General features: G+C 44.8%; 1 protein-coding gene across 1 annotated transcript in view; it reads left to right on the top strand.

The window, feature by feature from the left end:
- INTS9 (integrator complex subunit 9) overlaps positions 1-18,440 on the top strand; it is a 112,587-nt gene that overhangs the window by 90,711 nt on the left and 3,436 nt on the right. Inside the window, exons 13-15 of the mRNA XM_060754690.2 lie at positions 2,868-2,992; positions 3,904-4,071; positions 18,274-18,372. Of these exons, the coding sequence (XP_060610673.1) occupies positions 2,868-2,992; positions 3,904-4,071; positions 18,274-18,372 (392 nt within the window). The remainder of the gene's footprint in view (positions 1-2,867; positions 2,993-3,903; positions 4,072-18,273; positions 18,373-18,440) is intronic.

Genomic DNA, 18,440 nt, shown 5'->3' with positions numbered 1-18,440 from the left:
TTCTTTTCAATCCAAAAAACAAAACTTGATTTTTGCCCTTTTGTACAAGGGACAGAGTTTATTTCACCGCTGTATATATAATGGGACTTGAGCATCCACAGATTTGGGCATCTGCAAGACATCCTGGAACCAAACCCCAGTTGACCTGTGTACTTGGAAATACTGTATTATATTATCTTGTCTGAATTTTCATTTCACTGGAAAATTAAACTTTACATGTACAATCTTGTTTGTAATCCTGTAATAAATCTGGCTTGCGTATATTGCAAACTTCAAAAAAAGAATATGTCGCAGATTTAATTAAAATGAAGAGGTGGGTTTTTCTCTGCTCCCGCGCCTCATGATTAAATTTGCAATAGAAAGAAGGAAAGGAAAAGAGCAAGGAAGCCAGGAGGCCATCCTTCCGGATGAATTACCATTGCTCTCTTACTTGAGAGGAGACTTAATTGCGGGCATAATTTTAATCATTATTTAACCAGGGCAGCCTTCTCCATCCATCCTGGCCTTTTCCAAATGTGTTGGCTGTGGACGATGGGATTTGCAGTTTGACACATTTGATGAAAAGAGAGATGAAGACAGCCTGGATTTGGATGCTTTGAAAAGGGAGCAAAATTGAGTGGCATTCGTAGGTCTAATGCTTGCTCATATTGCAAAGGCCCCTCCCACACAATCCACGTTGAACTTGATTATATGGCAGTGTGGACTCAGATAATCCAGCTCAAAGCAAATATTGTAGATTATCAGCCTTGATATTCTGGGTTATATGGCTATGTGGAAGGTCCCAAACACTGCTCTTTGTGCATATTCTCATTATATAAGAGCACTAGCCGTCCCCTGCCACATGTTGCTATGGCCCAGTCTGTGTATATGTGTTTTGTGTGCGTATATATGTGTGTATATGTGTGTGTGTGTGTGTGTGTGTATATATATATATTTGTATATGTGTATATATGTGTGTTTGCGTGTGTGTGTGTGTGTGTATGTGTGTGTGTGTGTGTATATATATATATATATATATATATATATATATATATATATATGGGGGGTTGCTCATGCGTTGTAATGTTTTTCTTTCCTTTTCTTTTTTGGTTTTTAGGTCTCTTCTGCTGTATTTTTCAGTGTTTTTATGAGTGATGGTCACTCCTCGGCCTGATAGGTGTATTGTGTCCAAATTTTGTGTCAATTCATCCAGTGGTTTTTGAGTTTTGTTAATCCCATAAACAAACATTACATTTTTATTTATATAGATTGGTTTCATTTCTATGCCCTCTTTTCTCAGGCCCTCCTCTCTCTCGCCATCCTATCCTTCTTTCCTTCTCTCTTTCCTTCCTCCTTCCCTCCCTCCTTCCTTCCTTTCCTTTTGTCCTTCCTTTCCTTTCCTTTTCTCCCTCCTTCCCTCTCTTTCTCCTTTCTTCCTTCCCTTTTGTCTTTCCTTCCTTTTCTCTTCCTCCTTTCCTCGTTTTCTCCCTCCATTCCCTTCCTTCTCTTCCTCTTGTCTTTCTTTCCTTCTCCCTCTTTCTCCCTCCCTCTTTCCCTTCCACACTTTCGCCTTCCTTCTCGCTTTCCTCCCTTCTCTCTCTATCTCCTTCCTTCCCTTTTGTCTTTCCTTCTTTTTCTCTTCCCTCCTTTCCTCGTTTTCTCCCTCCATTCCCTTCTTTCTCTTCCTCTTGTCTTTCTTTCCTTCTCCCTCTTCCTCCCTCCCTCTTTCCCTTCCACACTTTCGCCTTCCTTCTCTCTTTCCTCCCTTCTCTCTCTTTCTCCTTCCTTCCCTTTTGTCTTTCCTTCCTTTTCTCTTCCCTCCTTTCCTCGTTTTCTCCCTCCATTCTCTTCTTTCTCTTCCTCTTGTCTTTCTTTCCTTCTCCCTCTGCCTCCCTCCTTCCCTTCCACACTTTCTCCTTTCTTCCCTCTTTCCTCCCTTCTCTCTCTTTCTCCTTCCTTCCTTCCTTCTGTCTTTCCTTCCTTTTCTCTTCCCTCCTTTCCTTGTTTTCTCCCTCCATTCCCTTTTTTCTCTTCCTCTTGTCTTTCTTTCCTTCTCCCTCTTCCTCCCTCCCTCTTTCCTCCCTTCTCTCTCTTTCTCCTTCCTTCCTTACCTTTTGTCTTTCCTTCCTTCTCTCTTTCCTCCCTCCATTCCCTTCTTTCCTTCTCTTCCTCCCTTCCTTCCTTCCCTTTGTCTTTCTTTCCTTCTCCCTTCCCTCCCTCTTCCTCCCTCACTCCTTCCCTTCCACCCTTTCATCCTTCCCTCCCTCTTTCCTCCCTTCTCTCTCTTTCTCCTTCCTTCTTTCCTTTTTGTCTTTCCTTCTGTCTTTCCCACTTCCCTCCCTCTCTCCCTCCCTCCGTCCATTCTCTTCCACCCTCCCTTCCATCCTTCCCTCCCTCCCTTCTCTTTCCTCCCTCCCTCAGTTCCCTTCTACTCTTCCTTCCTTCCATCCATCCTTCCCTCCCTCCCTCCCTTCTCTCTTTCCTCCCTCCCTCCTTCCCCTTTTTCCTTCTTCCTTTCCTCCTGGGGGATGGTTAGCTGGGAGAAGAGAAGGTAGAGAGGGAACATGAGAACCATGTTTCAAGATTTCAAGTTAGAAAGTTTGCCCATGTCTGCCTTATGTCCTGCACAAGTAGAAAGTAAACACAGAATTTAAACAAATGAACAAGTTTGAAAAGATAGTAATGGTAGTAATAATAATTTTTTATGGCTGTAAGGAGAGGGGATGCTGGATGCTGTCTTCCCATTAAAGTTGCCTATAAGTGGACTGTGTTTTCTCTTTTATTCAAACACATCTGGATATTCTTTCCCTCCCTATTCTGTTCTTAAATGAATTCAGGTGCTGTTTCCGCTCATTTGTGTTTCTTGGCTTGCTTCCTCCTGTTTACAGAGCCCGACTTCTCCTACCTGGATGCCTTGGCCCCTTACCAACCGCTGGCCATGAAATGTGTTTACTGCCCCATAGATACTAGGCTGAATTTCATCCAGGTGTCTAAGCTGCTCAAAGAAGTGCAGGTAAATTGCATCCCTTATTTGATGGCTGTTACTGGAAGACTGTTACTGCAAGGCCTAAAACAGAAAATGCAGGCTGTGGATGGCATACGGACTGCTTTTTGTAGCCCCGGACCCCTGTGTATTTAAATATTTCAGGCAAAAGGAACAGCCTGGAAAAGATCAACAACTTCCAGGAGATGTCCAGAAGTGGTAGATTGAGTAAGGGTCTTCTGCTCACGGTTTTGTACCCAAATAAGGATAGATAAGCCCACCATAGGAATAAAAATGGCCCCCTACTGTAGTTTCACATCTTAAGTCAAATGAGAAAGCAAAACGTAAACGTATTGTCGAAGGCTTTCATGGCTGGAATCACTAAGTTCTTGTGGGTTTTTTCGGGCTATATGGCCATGTTCTGAGGATGCTTGCCATAGATGCAGGCGAAACGTCAGGAGAAATGCCTCTAGAACATGGCCATATAGCCCGAAAAAACCCACAAGAACAAAACGTAAACCTTGAGCAAACAGCTATTCCACCATAGCCTCCTTTAGAGCAGCATAACGGCTTCTCTCCAACCTGCTCCTCAGAGCAGAGCCTTTGAGTATAGAGAAAAAGCTCTCCAAAACTGTATTCTAAAAACCCATACAGTTATACCGTAAGATTGCTGGTTGATCTACATTACCAGCTGCACATAATAATTACCATCCTAAGATTTTTCTTCAACACACACACACACACACTTGGTCCTGCTACAACTTACTGTAACAACTACCTCTACATTTATTTATTTATTTACTTTATTTATATACCGCTTTTCTCAGCCCACAGGCGACTCAAAGCGGTGATTTACACCTTTATGCCATCTATGTTTACACCTTTATGCCATCCAGAATGGTGCCCATACGCATGCCTTGTGTCCTTATTTCTGTCTGCAGCCCCTCCACGTGGTTTGCCCAGAGCAGTACACGCAGCCCCCTCCCACGCAGTCCCACCGCACCGACCTGATGATCGACTGCCTGCCGGCCCCCATGTCCTACCGCAGAGCCGAGGTGCTGACCCTCCCGTTCAAGCGCCGCTATGAGAAGATCGAAATTACACCCGAGGTGAGTGTGAGCATTTGGTGCCTATAGCAGAGTAGCGTGCAGTGGAGTGGGAAAGAGGACAGAGAAAGCACAAAGGATGTGCCAGTAAGTCTTCTGCAAGTACGTCTCTGTGCCGGCAGGCATTTTGGGAAAGCATAAAAGGTACATTTCAGGAGAGGTTGTGGATGTTCCTTCCTCTTTATTTATCATGTCAGAAGCAAACCTAGGGTATGGTTGTAATGTATTTAAAAATACAAACAAAGGGACGAGAGAAAGGGCCTTCTCTGTGGTGGCCCCCCGGCTCTGGAATTCACTCCCCAGAGACATTAGGCAAGCCTCCAAGCTGGCAATCTTCAGGAGGAATCTGAAAACATGGTTATTCCAATGTGCCTTCAATGATTGAATGTAAGATACTCCCTGACCAAATTTCGCACAAATGACCTCAGAAGCACTTTATTTTATGGTTCGTGCAATTAATTCCTTCCTCAATCCGGATCTCCCTTCCCAATAATTTCCATTGCCTAATCACCCAGTGTTTTAAAATTTTAATTTTTTATCATTAAATTTGGCCTTGCCTTGTGCAATTTTTATGTGTTTAATGTCCGATTTTATACTGCTGTCTCAATTATTATTTAGGTTTTATATTTTATGTTTTTTAGTTCCCTTATGCCTTGTGTTATATTGTGTTATGCTTTTGTGTAATATTGTGTTTACTGTATTGATGGGTGTGGCCTCATGTAAGCCACCCCGAGTCTCCTGAGTATTATTATTATTATTATTATTATTATTATTATTATTTATCCTAATGTGACCATGTGCAAGTGACCATGTGCTATTGCAATTTGAGGTACAAAGGAAGGCCAAAACTAAGACAAGTCAAACCCGCATTTTGGACTTTAGGAGAGCTGATTTCCAAAAAATGAAGGAAACGCTGAGCAGCATTCCGTGGACACAGATACTAAAAGACAAGGGAGTTACGGATGGATGGGAGTTTCTCAAGAGTGAAATACTCAAGGCGCAGTTGCAAACCGTGCCAACAAAAAGAAAAAAATAGGACAAGTGCAAAGAAGCCAGAATGGATGTCCAAAGAACTTCTAACTGTGCTGAGACACAAAAGAGACATGCACAAGAAGTGGAAAAAGGGAAAAATCACCAAAGAAGAATTCAAACAAATAGCCAACACCTATAGGGAAAAGGTTCAAAAGGCTAAAGCACAAAACGAGCTCAGGCTTGCCAGGGACATTAAAACAATAAAAAGAGATTCTTTTCTTATGTCAGTAGAAAAAGGAAAAACAAGGAGGCGATAGGGCCTCTTCGAAGAGAAGATGGGGCAATGCTGACAGGGGATAGGGAAAAGGCAGAATTACTTAATGCCTTCTTTGCCTCGGTCTTCTCAGCAAGATGGAGTGGGTGAGGGATTAGAGGACATCCAACCCCAAATTGGGAAAGAAGTCGTCCAGGAATACCTGGCCGCTCTTAATGAGTTCAAGTCCCCAGGGCCAGATCAACTACACCCCAGAGTATTGAAGGAACTAGCGGAAGTCATTTCGGAACCATTGGCAACCATCTTTGAGAGTTCTTGGAGAACGGGAGAAGTTCCAGCAGATTGGAGGAGGGCCAATGTGGTCCCAATCTTCAAGAAGGGAAAAAAGGATGACCCAAACAACTACCGTCCGGTCAGCCTCACCTCGATACCGGGCAAGATTCTGGAAAAGATTGTTAAGGAAGCGGTCTGCAAACACTTAGAAACAAATGCGGTCATTGCTAATAGTCAACATGGATTTATCAAAAACAAGTCATGCCAGACTAATCTGATCTCTTTTTTCGATAGAGTTACAAGCTGGGTAGGTGCGGGGAATGCCGTGGATGGAGTGTACCTGGATTTCAGTAAGGCCTTCGACAAGGTCCCCCATGACCTTCTGGCAAGGAAACTAGTCCAATGTGGGCTAGGCAAAACTACGGTGAGGTGGATCTGGAATTGGTTAAATGGACGAACCCAGAGGGTAATTCTCCCCAAGGCTTCCTCTTCATCCTGGAAAGAAGTGACGAGTGGAGTGCCATAAGGAGGGTTCCGTCCTGGGCCCGGTCCTGTTCAACATCTTTATTAATAACTTAGACCAAGGGTTAGAAGGCAGGATCATCAAGTTTGCAGGCGACACCAAATTGGGAGGAATAGCCAATACTCCAGAGGACAGGAGCAGGATTCAAAACGATCTTGACAGATTAGAGAGATGGGCCAAAATTAACAAAATGAAGTTCAACAGTGACAAATGCAAGATATTCCACTTTGGCAGGAAAAATGAAATGCAAAGATAAAGAATGGGGGACAATGCCTGGCTTGAGAGCAGTACATGTGAAAAAGATCTTGGAGTCCTCGTGGACAACAAGTTAAACATGAGCCAATGATGTGATGTGGTGGCAAAAAAAGCCAATGGGATTTTGGCCTGCATCAATAGGAGCATAGTGTCTAGATCTAGGGAAGTCATGCTACCCCTCTATTCTGCTTTAATTAGACCACACCTGGAATATTGTGTCCAATTCTGGGCACCACAATTGAAGAGATATATTGACAAGCTGGAATGTGTCCAGAGGAGGGCGGCTAAAATGATCAAGGGTGTGGAGAACAAGCCCTATGAGGAGTGGCTTAAGGAGCTGGGCATGTTTAGCCTGAAGAAGAGAAGGCTGAGTGGAGACGTGATAACATGATGTATGGCGGTCCCCATTGTGCATGTGGAAGGGTTCATTCTGCCTTGTAATAGGTAGTCTGTAATTTGCACTGCATCACGGGGGCTCCTTGCACAAGTGCTCAGTCTGTAATAATTTTAAGGCAGTCTCTATACGTAATAATGCATCTGCTCAGACTCAAAACAATGTTAAGACAACCGGTTTGTGTAACTGGCCTGCCATAGAACCGTCTCCCAGCAAGTGAACACTTTAAAACCTGAGGAGGGTCCTATTTTTCTGCTTTGCACATCCCAACAGAGCGGCTTAAGAGTGAGCGCATGCCTGTCAGCTTTGCATCGTCGGAGTAGTTCCAGTAAGGGGAATTAAACTCAGCCCCTTCATCCACAGCTTCATAAACTTTACTGCAAATAAACTTCACAACATTTTAGAACGCAGTTTGTTAATTGGAACAATTTTTTTTTGTCTCAACAAAGCATTGAAACTCAAAGGCGTGTCATTAAATAGGGGTGGTAAAAAAAACACAGCATGGAGCCCTTTGTAAAATCAAGTTGCGTCCCGAAGGAACAGAGTGCTATTTGCCATGCAAAGAACCCATTTGCCAGAACCGTTGCTGGAGTCCAGGAGGGTTTCGTTTTGTAATTAGGGGAAGAAAGGATTGCTCAATTGGAATTCCTCTGCAACCTTTGCCATTTAACAAGCCTGTTCAGGTGAGAAGTCTTGCTCTGCAGAGGTATTTCTGCCTTTAAGCACCAGTGTTTCTCACAGCTTTATAAACAGAGATTCTACTAGTATTTGTATGCCTTGCCTTATAGGTTGGCTTGATTCACATGCTTAATTTCCCCTTGGAAAGATTTCTGTTGCTTGACAGATTCTGATGATCCCAGATCCAAGAAACAATGCTACCGTGTATATTCAAAGGCTTTCATGGCCGGAATCACTGGGTTGTTGTAGGTTTTTGGGGGGTATATGGCCATGTTCTAGAGGCATTTTCTCCTGACGTTTCGCCTGCATCTATGGCAAGCATCCTCAGAGGTTGTGAGGTCTGTTGGAACTAGGAAACAGGGTTTATATATCTGTGGAATGACCAGGGTGGGACAAAGGACTCTTGTCTGCTGGAGCTAGGTGTGAATGTTTCAAGTGACCACCTTGATTAGCATTTGACCACCTTTGGGGGTAGAGAAGAGTGGGGTACAAATATTTGAAATAAATAAATCATAGAATCATAGAATCAAAGAGTTGGAAGAGACCTCATGGGCCATCCAGTCCAACCCCATTCTGCCTAGAAGCAGGAATATTGCATTCAAATCACCCCTGACAGATGGCCATCCAGCCTCTGTTTAAAAGTTTCCAAAGAAGGAGCCTCCACCACACTCCGGGGCAGAGAGTTCCACTGCTGAACGGCTCTCACAGTCAGGAAGTTCTTTCTCATGTTCAAATGGAATCTCCTCTCTAGTAGTTTGAAGCCATTGTTCCGCGTCCTAGTCTCCAGGGAAGCAGAAAACAAGCTTGCTCCCTCCTCCCTGTGGCTTCCTCTCACATATTTATACATGGCTATCATATCTCCTCTCAGCCTTCTCTTCTTCAGCCTAAACATGCCCAGCTCCTTAAGCCGCTCCTCATAGGGCTTGTTCTCCAGACCCTTGATCATTTTAGTCACCCTCCTCTGGACACATTCCAGCTTGTCAATATCTCTCTTCAATTGTGGTGCCCAGAATTGGACACAATATTCCAGGTGTGGTCTAACCAGAGGAGAATAGAGCGGTAGCATGACTTCCCTGGACCTAGACACTATGCTCCTCTTGATGCAGGCCAAAATCCCATTGGCTTTTTTTTGCTGCTACATCACATTGTTGACTCATGTTCACCTTCCTCCCCATGAGGACTCCAAGATCTTTTTCACATGTCCTGTTCTCGAGCCAGGCATTGTCCCCCATTCTGTATCTTTGCATTTCGTTTTTCCTGCCAAAGTGGAGTATCTTGCATTTGTCAATGTTGAACTTCATTTTGTTAGTTTTGGCCCATCTCTCTAATCTGTCAAGATCGTTTTGAATTCTGCTCCTGTCCTCTGGACTATTGGCTATCCCTCCCAATTTGGTGTCGTCTGCAAACTTGATGATCCTGCCTTCTAACCCTTCATCTAAGTCATTAATAAAGATGTTGAACAGGACCGGGCCCAGGACGGAACCTTGCGGCACTCCACTTGTCACTTCTTTCCAGGATGAAGAAGAGGAAGCATTGGTGAGCACCCTCTGGGTTCGTCCATTTAACCAATTACAGATCCACCTCACCGTAGTTTTGCCTAGCCCACATTGGACTAGTTTCCTTGCCAGAAGGTCATGGGGGACCTTGTCGAAGGCCTTACTGAAATCCAGGTATGCTACATCCATGGCATTCCCCGCATCTACCCAGCTTGTAACTCTATCGAAAAAAGAGAACTCCAGTGACAGCATTTTCCTCATTTATTAAATTTGTCCATTTTGTTTGAATAACACCCTGTGCAGCTGTGGATGATGCTTAAAGCATTGCGCTTAATAACATCACCAGGGTCCAGTCCCTGTGTCATCTGCTTAGATTTCAGGTTTTGACCCCTAAATCTCAGGGTTGGGATAATTCTGACCTGGCAAGGCTCCTGCAGGCTAGATGGAGCGACATACAACTGGGTCTAATGGAGCACATGCAACTTCAGGAGCATTTGGAAGCCTTTGAGGCAAGGAGGAGAAGAGCGAGATGGATGCGACGTAGGGCTTGGAGCCCATTCTGGAACTTGGATGCAATGTGCAATTTGGCTGTGGCTCGTCATGCATTTTTAATCGGGCTCTCAGTACCAGACCAGCCATCCCTATTGCCTGGCGCACACACCATCTCTCTGTTCACAGCATCCTTGGGAAATTAACTTCTATGGGTTTATCAAAACGGCACAAATAGGCAAAGGCGGTCCTCGGCTTTATTCCTTAAACGTTTTAAGGAACGCTTGAGACTCATTACTGTCCCTGTAGCAGCAAAATAGTTTTAATGATGTCTCTGATGAAAGGCTTTTTAATACAAACTGCCACACAACACACACAGGGCTACTTTTTTTTTTTTTGCACTTTATTTTAGACTGCAAATACACATACTATTCTCCTAGAAACTGTATTTGGCTACTGCCTTGTGCAAAATTCAAAAATTTCAACGTGGCTTTGCAGAAAAGGCCAAACCATGACCTTGGAATTTGTGATTGCGCTCTTCTTAATTAACATTAGATTATGATGCATGATTACTGAGAAGGGAAAGTCACATTTTTCAAAAAAAGCAGTGCTACCCAAAATGGTAGCTCATGGACCAGTCCCAGTGCGCAAGTTGGACCTGAACATGTTACCAAAGAAGAAACAAAACAGTCATGTATTGTCGAAGGCTTTCATGACTGGAATCACTGGGTTGTTGAAGGTTTTTTTGGGCTATATGGCCATGTTCTAGTGGCATTCTCTCCTGACGTTTTGCCTGCATCTATGGCAAGGACCTCACAACCTCTGAGGATGCTTGCCATAGATGCAGGCGAAATGTCAGGAGAGAATGCCACTAGAACATAGCCATGTAGCCCGAAAAAGCCTACAACAACCCAAAATGGTCATGGCCGATTACCGGGAGCCCCTGGAGGCACAATGGGTTAAACTCTTGTGCCGGCAGGATGGTTCGAATCCAGAGAGAGTGGGTTGAGCTTCCTCTGTCAGCTCTAGCTTCCCATGCAGGGACATGAGAGAAGCCTCCCACAGGATGGTAAAGCATGAAAACATCCAAGCATCCCCTGGGCAATGTCCTTGCAGACGCCCAATTTTCTTACACCAGAAGTGACTTGCAGTTTTTCAAATTGCTCCTGACACCAAAAAAATAAAAGTCCCATCATGCAAATATGGTACTAATCCTTGCTGGTTTAGGAAGAAATAATGTGCTTGTCTCCCATAGAAGTCAGAGAATCACAGCCCTAGAGTTCAGGAGAATTGGGTTGTTGTACGTTCCACTTCGTAATTTAAGATCTACTGGGGAGGCCCTGCTCTCGGTCCCACCAGCATCTCATAGAATCATAGAATCAAAGAGTTGGAAGAGACCTCATGGGCCATCCAGTCCAACCCCCTGCCAAGAAGCAGGAATATTGCATTCAAATCACCCCTGACAGATGGCCATCCAGCCTCTGTTTAAAAGCTTCCAAAGAAGGAGCCTCCACCACACTGCGTCTGGTGGGGATGAGGGCCAGGACCTTCTTGGTGGTGACCCCCCGCTTATGGAATTCGCTCCCCATTACATTTAGGAAAAAACTAAAGACGTGGTTTTGGAGCCAGGCCTTTGGCTAGTGGGCACAACAGTACTTTCGGCACTGAACTTGGACAATAGGATTGTTTGAAAATTGGAAATGGCTTTATGACCTGTGATTATGTGATCTGTTCTATGTAGTTATGTAATTTTAATTGATATCACTGTTTAATTGTTATGTAATGGATTTTATATTGCTGTTTTGTATTGTTGTTTTGGTACTGTTGGCATTGAATTGTTACCTGTGTTAGCCGCCCTGAGTCCCCCCTCGGGGTTGAGAAGAGTGGGTTAGAAATGTCTAAATAAATAAATAAAATAATCAAGGTGGCCAATTGAAACATTCACACCTAGCTCCAACAGACAAGAGTTCTTTCTCCCACCCTGGACATTCTTCTACAGATCTATAACCCCAATTTTCCTGATTTCATGGAATCAAAGAATCCTAGAGTTGGAAGAGACCTCATGGGCCATCCAGTTCAACTCCATTCTGCCAAGAAGCAGGAATATTGCATTCAAATCACCCTGACAGATGGCCATCCAGCCTCTGTTTAAAAGCTTCCAAAGAAGGAGCCTCCACCACATCCGGGGCAGAGAGTTCCACTGCTGAATGGCTCTCACAGTCAGGAAGTTCTTCCTCATGATCAGATGGAATCTCCTTTCTTGTAGTTTGAAACCATTGTTCCACGTCCTAGTCTCCAGGGAAGCAGAAAACAAACTTGCTCCCTCCTCTCTATGACTTCCTCTCACATATTTATACGTGGCTATCATATCTCCTCTCAGCCTTCTCTTCTTCAGGCTAAACATGCCCAGCTCCTTAAGCCGCTCCTCATAGGGCTTGTTCTTCAGACCCTTGATCATTTTAGTCGCCCTCCTCTGGACACATTCCAGCTTGTCAATATCTCTCTTGAATTGTGGTGCCCAGAATTGGACACAATATTCCAGGTGTGGTCTAACCAAAGCGGAATAGAGCATGGGGAGCATGACTTCCTTAGATCTAGACACTATGCTCCTATTGATGCAGGCCAAAATCCCATTGGCTTTTTTTTGCCGCCACATCACATTGTAGGCTCATGTTTAACTTGTTGTCCACGAGGACTCCAAGATCTCCAAGATCTTCTTCAGGCTAAACATGCCCAGCTCCTTAAGCCGCTCCTCATAGGGCTTGTTCTCCAGACCCTTGATCATTTTAGTCGCCCTCCTCTGGACACATTCCAGCTTGTCAATATATCTCTCTTGAATTGTGGTGCCCAGAATTGGACACAATATTCCACAAACCTCACAACCTTTGAGGATGCTTGCCACAGATGCAGGCGAAACGTCAGGAGAGAATGCTTCTAGAAACATGGCAATACAGCCCAAAAAACCTACAACAGTGCAGAGATTCCAGCCATGAAAGCTTTCAACAGTACATTCAGGGGAATTGTTTTGCTCATCCATTGTCTGAATCTTTCCTCCTTGGATTTGAAGAGAAGATTTTTGGAGCTGGAGGAAAACTCTCCCTCGCAGCATCCCTCGACTTTGAGATGTTTCGAAGGAGCCAAAACATCCGTATTTAGCATTTTAAGACTCTCCTTGTGGTTGTTTTCAGCTTTAAGTAGGCCAGTGTGGGAATCCTAGATGGGCATCAGGTGTTGTTGAAGTAGCACTCCTTGCTTTCCTCCCTGTTGGCTTTGCAGGCTGGGGCTGCTGGGAGTTGCAACTGAAGAACATCTGGCAAGATGCATACATTCCAACCGTGATGTCGGTACACATAAAGTTAAGACAAAGAAATAGTAGAAATGGGAACACAGGAATGGTTACAGCTCTCAGACTTTTGGTTATATGGAGATAGGGTGAGAAGTTCTGCCAAGAAGATCCAGTAACCTCTTATTTATTTGTCGTGTCAGGGCAACCTGTCAATAATATTACATTTCTAACAGAACAAAGCAAACAGACAAAACACAAAGTTTGCAAGCTTGGTAGTTGATTAAATGTCCTTTGACCAGTATCTGGCCACTTGGAGTGCCTCTGGTGTTGCTGTGAGAAGGTCCTCCATCGTGCATGATGCAGGGCTCAGGGTGCATTGCAGCAGGTGGTCAGTGGTTTGCTCTTCTCCACACTCTCATGTCATGGATTTCACTTTGTGGCCTCATTTCTTGAGGTTGGCTCTGCATCTCGTGGTGCCAGAGCGCAGTCTGTTCAGCACCTTCCAAGTTGCCCAGTCCTCTGTGTGCCCAGGGGGGAGTCTCTCATTTGGTATCAGCCATTGATTGAGGTTCTGGTTTGAGCCTGCCACTTTTGGACTCTCGCTTGCTGAGGTGTTCCAGCGAGTGTCTCTGTAGATCTTAGAAAACTATTTCTTGATTTAAGTCGTTGACATGCTGGCTGATACCCAAACAGGGCATGAGCTGGAGATGTCTCTGCCTTGGTCCTTTCACTATTGGCTGCTACTTTCCGGTGGATGTCAGATGGTGCAATACCGGCTAGACAGTGTAATTTCTCCAGTGGTGTAGGGTGCAGACACCCTGTGAGAATGCGGCATGTCTCATTAAGAGCCACATCTACTGTTTTAGTGTGGTGAGATGTGTTCCACACTGGGCATGCGTACTCAGCAGCAGAGTAGCATAGCGCAAGGGCAGATGCCTTCACTGTGTCTGGTAGTGATCCCCAGGTTGTGCCAGTCAGCTTTCGTATGATATTGTTTCTAGCACCCACTTTTTGCTTGATGTTCAGGCAGTGCTTCTTGTATGTCAGAGCACAGTCCAAAGTGACTCCCAGGTATTTGGGTGTGTTGCAATGCTCCAGTGGGATTCCTTCCCAGGTGATCTTCAGAGCTCGGGATGCTTGTCTGTTCTTAAGGTGAAAGGCACATGTCTGTGTTTTAGATGGGTTAGGGATCAGCTGGTTTTTCTCTGTAATAGGCAGTAAGGGCACCTAGAGCTTCGGAGAGCTTCTGTTCTACCATCTCAAAGTCCCTGCTTGAGCAGTAATGGCACGATCATCAGCATAGATGAAGCTCTCTGTCCGTTCTGGCAGTGGCTGGTCATTTGTGTAGATGTTGAACATGGATGGAGCAAGCACGCTCCCCTGAGGCAGGCCGTTCTTCTGTTTCCGCCATCTGCTTCTCTGGCTCTGGAACTCAACAAAAAAGCTCCTGTTTTGTAGCAGGTTTCCTATGAGGCGGGTGAGGTGGTCGTCCTTTGTGATATTATACATTTTTCTCAGGAGGAGGCGGTGGTTTACAGTATCATAGGCTGCTGACAAGTCTATGAAGACAGCTCCTGTGATCTGCTGCCTTTCAAAGCCATCTTCTATGTGTTGAGTCAGGTTCAGCACTTGCGATGTGCAGCTGTTGCCTTTCCTAAAGCCAGCTTGCTGTGGGATCAGACAGGGGTCTATATTTTCCATAATTCTATGCAAAATAAGTCTCTCCAGAACTTTGTAGAAGTGGCACAACAGGGAGGCTTGAGGTTATATGGAGATAGGGTGAGAAGTTCTGCCGAGAAGATCCAGTAACCTCTGATACGTGACATATTTCAGGTACAAAAGAGTGGTTCAGTTTACTGTCTTGCAACAAAATGGATCATCAAACAATATTGTAGTTACTTGCCATCCAGTCAGCGACTCCATGAGTGAGAGATGTCCAAGAGACCCTGTGATTAACACCTCTGTTCACATCCTGGGTCATGGTTTCCTTGACTTACGATGCATCTACGAGGGTTGAATGAAAAGTAACGCCTCCACCTTCGTTAGGTTTGGATGGGAATATTTTAATAAATCAAACGCAGAAATAATAATCCTTAGAACAGTGGATCTCAACCTTCCTAATGCCGCAATCCCTTAATACAGTGCCTCACGTTGTGGTGACCCCCAACCATAAAATTATTATTATTGCTACTTCCTAATTGTAATTGTGTTACTGTTATGAATCGTAATGTAAAAACCTGAAATGCAGGATGTATTTTCATTCACTGGACCAAATTTGGCACAAATACCCAACAACTGTGCTCCATGCCGTCATGTCAGCCACATGACCTTGGAGGTGTCTATGGACAACACCGGCTCTTTGGCCTAGAAATTGAGCACCAACTCCCAGAGTTGGACACAACTGGACTTTATGTCAGGGGAAAACTTTTACCTTACGTTACCCAATATGCCCAAATTTGAATACTGGTGGGGTTGGAGGGAAAATGGATTATGTCGTTTGGGAGTTGTAGTTGCTGGGATTTATAGTTCACCTACAATTAAAGAGCATTTTGAATTCCACCAATGATGGAATTGGACCAAACTTGGCACACAGAACTCCCACAACCAACGAAAAATACTGGAAGGGTTTGGTGAGCACTGACCTTGAGTTTTGGAGTTGTAGTTCACCTGAATCCAGAGAGCATCTCTTCTGAAGGCTAAACATGCCCAACTCTTTAAGCCGCTCCTCATAGGGCTTGTTCTCCAGACTCTTGATCATTTTAGTCGCCCTCCTCTGGACACATTCCAGCTTGTCAACATCTCTCTTCAATTGTGGTGCCCAGAATTGGACAGAGTGTGATTCCAGGTGTGGTCTAACCAAGGCAGAATAGAGCATGGGGAGCATGACTTCCTTGGATCTAGACACTAGACTCCTATTGATGCAGGTCAACATCCCATTGGCCTTTTTAGCTGCATGAGATAGGATTGGCCCATCCTGACTTAAAATATCACAGGCAGCTTTTTTGAGAGGTGTTGGAAACTCCAACCTGATATTTAATGTGCAAACTTTGGGCAGCATAAGATTTATGGCCCAGGCTTCCCCTTGCGCTGCTGCGTTGCTCTGCCCATGTGGGATTTCATCTCAAGTCTTGGACGGCTGCACGGAGTGGGAGGGCAGAGGAGACCCCCAAACGCAATGCATTACACGACTCCAATCAATCTTCTGTCCTCCTCCTCCTCCTCCTGCCCTCCGCTCCCCTCCAAAAGGAAAACCCAGCCCTATAAATAAAATATAACAGGAAGCCAAATGTCTCTTACCCCTCTTGCTTCGGGGAAGAGCCTTCCTGGCGGCTAATAGATTTATTTATTGGGGTTTAAGTGTCTTCAAGGCCCTGAGGCACACCTCATTTTTTATTGAAGGCCGTCATCATCGCAGCCGCTGCTCCACATCTTCTCATTCTTTTTATGACGGTGCCAGGAAGCGGGTTTTGATTTTATGTGCTGCATCCCGTTTGGATGCAGATATGTTTTTGCAATGCACAATGTCGCCTTGCCCCTGCTTCCAACGGAGTCCTCTAGACCAAAGAGGCTTCAGGCTAAACTGCAGAAGCGTGAAGGGACAATGTGCTGATGGGATGAAAATCCAGACATTTTGAGGCTGTTTCAGCAAGGAACTTTGGTGTTCTTGAGGAAAAGGTATTAAAGTGATAGAGATGGAAAAGACTCCCCAAGGGCCACCCGCTTTAATATATTTCATTGGGTTGCTGTGCGTTTTGAGGCCTTTATGGTCATGTTCCAACAACATTCTTGCCTTGCAGACAATTTCATGGTCCAGAAGGTAGAAGAGGCAACAAGGGGGTTGGCTACTCTTGATCACATCCTAACAAATGCAGAGGACCTAATCAATGCGGTCGAAGTGGTAGGATCCTTAGGGGCAAGTGACCATGTGCTCCTGCAATTTGAGGTACAAAGGAAGGCCGAAACTAAGATAAGTCAAACCCGTATTTTGGACTTTAGAAGAGCCAATTTCCAAAAAATGAAGGAAACGCTGAGCAGCATTCCGTGGACACAGATACTAAAAGATAAGAGAGTTACGGATAGATGGGAATTTCTCAAGAGTGAAATACTCAAGGCGCAATTGCAAACCGTGCCAACAAAGAGAAAAAATAGGACAAGTGCAAAGAAGCCAGAATGGATGTCCAAAGAACTTCTAACTGTGCTAAGACACAAAAGAGACATGTACAAGAAGTAGAAAAAGGAAGAAATCACCAAAGAAGAATTCAAACAAATAGCCAACACCTGTAGGGAAAAGGTCCACAAGGCTAAAGCACAAAACGAGCTCAGGCTTGCCAGGGACATTAAAAACAATAAAAAAGGGCTTCTTTTCTTATGTCAGTAGAAAAAGAAAAAACAAGGAGGCTATCGAGGAGAAGATGGGGCAATGCTGACAGGGGGTAGGGAAAAGGCAGAACTACTTAATGCCTTCTTTGCCTCGGTCTTCTCACAAAAAGAAGGTCATCTTCAACCTCAGCAAGATGAAGTGGATGAGGGATTAGAGGACATCCAACCCCAAATTGGGAAACAAGTCGTCCAGGAATACCTGGCCGCTCTAAATGAGTTCAAGCCCCCAGGGCCAGATCAACTACACCCAAGAGTATTGAAGGAACTAGCGGAAGTCATTTCGGAACCATTGGCAATCATCTTTGAGAGTTCTTGGAGAACGGAAGAAGTTCCAGCAGATTGGAGGAGGGCCAATGTGGTCCCAATCTTCAAGAAGGGAAAAAAGGATGACCCAAACAATTACCGTCCGGTCAGCCTCACGTCGATACCAGGCTGTGAGAGCCGTTCAGCAGTGGAACTCTCTGCCCCAGAGTGTGGTGGAGGCTCCTTCTTTGGAAGCTTTTAAACAGAGGCTGGATGGCCATCTGTCAGGGTTGATTTGAATGCAACATACCTGCTTCTTGGCAGGGGGTTGGACTGGATGGCCCATGAGGTCTCTTCCAACTCTTTGATTCTATGATTCTATGATTCTCTCCTGATGTATTGTCGAAGTCCCACCCTGGTCATTCCACAGATATATAAACGCATTTTCCTAGTTCCAACAGACCTCACTACCTCTGAGGATGCTTGCCATAGATGCAGGCGAAACATCAGGAGAGAATGCCTCTAGACCATGGCCATATTACCCGAAAAAAACTTACAACAACCCATTCTCTCCTGATGTTTCTCCTGCATCTGTGGCTGGCATCTTCAGAGGTTCTGTTAGCAGTGAGGCAAGTGGAGTGTATATACCTGTGGAATTGAAATTGAATCCAGACAAGACAGAGGTACCTCACAACCTCTGAGGATGCTTGCCATAGATGCAGGCGAAACGTCAGGAGAGAATGCCTCTAGACCATGGCCACATAGCCCGAAAAACCTATAACAACCCAGTTCGAATCCAACCCCGGAGAGGGCATATGTTTGTGTAGGCACATGTCTTTGCACACTCTTCTTATGCATTTTATTGGTGTTTTCTTGGAGAAAATCACCCCACTTCCATTGGATTTGCTTATTTTAAAAATTGCACTGACTGTTTTGCTTTAGCTTGCAGATTCACTGGTGCCCACTGAGATGAAACCTGGCATTTCCTTGGCAACTGTTACGGCTGTTTTGCATACTAAAGACAACAAACATGTGCTCCAGGTACAGTATGGATGCTGGGAGGAAAGCCTCAAAGCAGAAGGGAGAAGCAGGGTTGGGAATTTGGGAGT

The sequence above is a fragment of the Anolis sagrei genome, chromosome 1 (assembly GCF_037176765.1).
Source record: "Anolis sagrei isolate rAnoSag1 chromosome 1, rAnoSag1.mat, whole genome shotgun sequence".
In the NCBI taxonomy this organism is placed as follows: Eukaryota; Metazoa; Chordata; class Lepidosauria; order Squamata; family Dactyloidae; genus Anolis; species Anolis sagrei.
This window is presented reverse-complemented; position numbering and strand designations above follow the sequence as displayed.